The 4,436-nt window shown below is 42.4% G+C and overlaps 1 protein-coding gene across 3 annotated transcripts in view; it reads right to left on the bottom strand.

The window, feature by feature from the left end:
* The window catches only part of znf384b (zinc finger protein 384 b), a 14,478-nt gene extending 10,704 nt beyond the window's left edge, over positions 1-3,774 (bottom strand). Inside the window, exons 1-3 of one of the 3 annotated variants that reach the window (XM_076041247.1) lie at positions 3,351-3,774; positions 1,067-1,134; positions 735-954 (exon numbers count right to left, since the gene is read on the bottom strand). In XM_076041247.1, the coding sequence (XP_075897362.1) occupies positions 735-954; positions 1,067-1,132 (286 nt within the window). In that variant the 5' untranslated portion in view covers positions 1,133-1,134; positions 3,351-3,774. The remainder of the gene's footprint in view (positions 1-734; positions 955-1,066; positions 1,135-3,350) is intronic. The other 2 variants (XM_076041248.1, XM_076041249.1) reach the window with 2 other exon arrangements.
* Positions 3,775-4,436: the final 662 nt, after the last annotated feature.

Genomic DNA, 4,436 nt, shown 5'->3' with positions numbered 1-4,436 from the left:
TCACACAAGTGAAAATCCACAGTGCAAAAAAAAATAATACAAAAACAAAAGTTCAGAGGAGCCAGTGCTGTGTCAAAAGTTTGCTACCAACCAAACCGAATACACAAAGGTTTGATTACAAATTAAATCTATTGCAGAGCCTCAGGACTGTACGCCCAGACTACATTTTTTTATGATACACACGGCAGCTTAAATTCCTCAAAGGCCCGTTAAACTGTAATTAACAGCTGTCAGAAGCGAAGACGGCTTCGGCTGACAAACAATGCAGACCGGTAGGTCTGGTAGCTGGGACAAGTTCTCACTGGCAAGAGGAAAAACTTGTTGCTCGTGCACAGCCAGAATCTGAATCATTGCATGTTAATTTGGTCCTGCGGAGAGATGTTTCAACATTGTGTCTTCGCTTTGTGGTATTGTCATGAGCTGAATGAATGATGCACTGATCGCGTTCGACCAAGGTGGGCAGAGGATTCAGAAATATGTGACATACACTTCACTGGGAAAGACACCTGCCATAAAAAATGTCCACCCGTTTGTACCACATTAAAATGGCTGAATCTGACCGTGTGATCTGTGAATTTATATTTTTTTTCAGTAGAACTTTCACAGCACCCTCTTTTAAGAACCTTCAACCTAACTCAAGCAATGTTATTCTTTGTTTCATGGCCTTTCAATGAAAGTGTACATGGTAGGTGCAAAGGGCTTTGACCTGGGGGGGGAATCAGGGAGCAACTCACCTGCAGTCATGATGCCTGTGGAGGGAACTTGCAACATGTTCTGGTTGCTGTGAGATGGGTGGTGGGATGGTCCACCAGACTGCCCGCCTCCATCTGTCTTTGCCCCAGAGGTGGGGATGGTAAGAAGTGCTGTTTGGTAGTGCGACGCAGACGAGTGAGGAAAGGAGGCATTCTTCTCTTGTTGTTCTTTCACCTTGTTCAGGAACATGGCGTTCTCGATCTGCGGGCGGAAAGGAAACTTAATTCACAGATGGGCCGCGGCTTCTCGGAGGTACCGAACACTCCGCAAGCAAAGTTCTTCGAACCAATAAACTAATTACGCTCAGTCTCACCTGTCCAGGAACGGCGGGGATTGTAGACCAGAAATAAGAGGAGTTAAAATGAGAATCTTCCATCATTTCTGCAATGACACAAACAGAGCAGCGATTCATTACGAAAGGACGTAAAAGTAGGAGTGCTGCTTGTTTTCCACAATCTACACTGTTCTGTGGGCACAAACAATCAAGAAAATCAAACTTGTATAAAACTTAGACACGCAAGACAAAAGATAACTGTCGTGACAACAACATGGCGAGATCTGTCGGCTCTAAAATGGTGGCCTATGTCACACTGTAAGACAGAGTCAATGCGTTGTCACGGCCAAGCACACCAAAGATAGCTTGTGATAAAATTCTGACAAGTGTCAGAAATTTGAGATGACCATAACTCAAGTGCGAGTGCTGCTCCGGACCAATGCCAACTAAGCAACCAGCACCAAATTGTGTTGATGATGTTCTATTGTTACACGTTGAGGATGCCCATACGTCACAGACAGCAATTTGTCGTTCATTGTTTTCATCGAGCAATCTGCGATGAGCCTCACCAAGTTGACTAGGCTCATGTCCCACTGTGTAGCTTGCAGGTTTCAACAAAATCCCAGAACGTCGCTGGCCAAACACAATGAATCAACTTAAAGAAATAAATGAATCAAATATGACGTAAGTGTTAGCAATAAACGATTTTTAAAAGGCTCTAAATTGGAAGTCAAGTAAGTCAGTGAAATTGGCACTACTAGTGCCACAACCACATCGCGTGAATGACAGGCTGCGAAATGCAGGAAGTAGATGTCATTATTTTCTGCTCAAGCGGAACTCCCGAATGTACGGAAATAGATATCAACCTGCACTCGGATTGAAATGTTAAGGCGCATTTCGTTGTATGGCTGCGCAGACGTGTCTCCAAGCATTTGATCAAATATGCACGCTTTGTCCCATTTTGTTGAAGTATTTATTAGTAATACACACCAAGTGCCTCAGGCTTTCAGTTTGAACAGAAACAAGTGAGGAGCTTTTCTTTGACTACTACTTATACTTGTGTGTGTGGTTTTTTTCTCTCTAAATTTGTCTTTCAAGGCCCTTTTTTATTTTTTATTTTTATTATTTTCCTTTTTTAAACTGACCAATTGAAAGAGCGGTGGTTTCTGAGGCATAATCAGAGAACAGACTAACAGACCTGAAAACCACTTTGGAGGCCCTTGGAATGCTGACAGATATTGTCCGTCAGTGGCGCATATTCCCAGACACCAGCAGAAAAGGCTTTTTACTATAAATATGATGATGGATTCTATTGCTTTGCAGCTCTGGTTACAATCCTGCTGGGTATGTGGACTATTTGTGATTGCTTGCTTGAACACGATAGGGTAGAAAAGAATCACTAATCAAACAGCCCAACAAAACAGAAAAAGGTTGTTTTTTTTTTTTTTTTAAGTTTGAGATGTTCCTTCTTCTTTTGTTTCTCCTGGAACGCGTTTCCCTTGGCCAGAATATCTGCATTTACCATTTTTGGAATACAACCAGGTTAATAGCCTGCAATGATTATTCTCTCAACCATCTAGTTTGAAGATGAGATGAGGGCGGGAGGTTTTATCAGTGAAGATAAAAAACAAACAAAAAAAAAACAACTAAATGATTAGCCGGACATGGTGTGATTGAACAGTCTTTAGAAGAAAAAAAAACACAATTTGGTGTGAATTTAAACTTGCTTGTCATATTACAATAAAGCGCGTTCCGTGTAATGGAACATAAACGGTAGCTTGAGGAAAAGTAAAGTGCAACTCTTTGTTAACTTTGACACCCGTAAGGTTTCGTTTTAATGTTTTCGGACAGCAACCTTCGGTTAAAAAAAAACCCTTTCTGGTTCACGTCGACGGTGGATTAGCCGCTAACGTGTCAACAGAACAAAGTTTAGTGGTATGTAAATCCCGAAATTATTGCGAGATAGCCCCAATTTTTTTTTTTTATCTGCAGTACATGTGTAATAAATCGAAGCGCAAGGACAGGACTCCATTTCTTTTTTTGCTTCTAGGCCCGATGCACTGATTAAAATTTAGTTGTGCTTAGCTAGGGCTAGCAAACAGCGCCCGGCTCGCACTGTCTTCCTGCGTGTGGGGGGGAAAATAACAAGCAAAGAAAAAAAAAAACACAAGGGATTAAAAAAAACTGAAGCGAAGGAAAAAAAAAAAACCAATAGACCATCCTCACAGACTTCCGGCTATGGAGACGGTGGGGAGGCGGCAGCGGAGTCATGCAAATCTACTAAGAAAACACCAGCGACTGCATGGCTCGTAGTGGCGCTTACCGGTAACGACGGCTCCGTCTCCTTCTCGGGAAAGAGTCTCGTAGCTCGTCGGTATTTGGATCCGCAGTACAAATGTGTCCGATGTTCGAAAATCAATCAAGTTTCGCCACCCTCTACCCCCCCTTTTTAATTTTTTTTTCTACGGTGAATAAGCTGCCTCGACCAGCTTCACTTCCTCCGGATAAGGTCGTCAGACAAAAGAAGTGTACGTTGATGTCACTTCCTGTAATTTGGGGGGACAGACTGCCTAAAAATTCCTCGCTGATCGCCCGTTGTCAGTCCGAAATGTCGACGGCGCCTGTTGGTCGTCGGTTCGTGGCGGCACACCGTACGTTACATTTTGGCTGCGGTCGGATATGAACAACATCTCCACTCGGCGGCAGTTTAGGCTGGCCTTTCTCCATCTTAGCCAAAAATTTGTCATGGACGCTCTGGCACGAATGAGGCATTCATGTCCTGTCGGAGATCACACCGTCAGACGGTCTGACGTTGAAACAAAAACCTTCTCTCCTGCCGTTCAAGTGAAAATGCAGCATTTAATCAAACACTCGAGGGGAAAGCAACTTATAACGAAGTTCAGCGCTCACCTTAAGTGAATCACAGGGCCAAGACAAAGTCTGTTTTAAGTCCAGGAACTCAGCCCAAGGGAATACAAGTTACTGATCGTGTGAAACTCCCTCGATAGCCAAGTAGACAAAATTACAAAAACATTATGATTGCGCAGATTTATTTTATTTTAATTTTTTTTCGAGAAAAGCATGCTGCGGTAAAGGTTTCAATGTTCAAAATACATATCACTAACACAAAGAAAAAAAAAGTTCCAAAATAAAAGAAAGACAAAACTCAAAACATTCAATTCCTATATTTAAGGTCAAAGGATGTAGTTTTTCTGCCTTAAAAATGACTACTGTTAACATCACAAATGCTAATATTATAAAGAAATCCTCTTTCTAATGTATTGATTTGTTACAGAGAAAATAGCACCCCTGCCCTGCCAGTGGCACAATTCTGGCCCACTGACCTGGTATACAACTAGTCACTATGGTCAGGAGTGACTGACGGTAGTGTTCTTGTGAGAGGGTGCTA

This window comes from Nelusetta ayraudi, unplaced genomic scaffold, assembly GCF_046127955.1.
Source record: "Nelusetta ayraudi isolate G7.1 ecotype Tasmania unplaced genomic scaffold, CSIRO-AGI_Nayr_v1 ptg000063l, whole genome shotgun sequence".
In the NCBI taxonomy this organism is placed as follows: Eukaryota; Metazoa; Chordata; class Actinopteri; order Tetraodontiformes; family Monacanthidae; genus Nelusetta; species Nelusetta ayraudi.
Note: the sequence above shows the minus strand (reverse complement) of the source record. Positions and strands in the feature narration are given on the sequence as shown.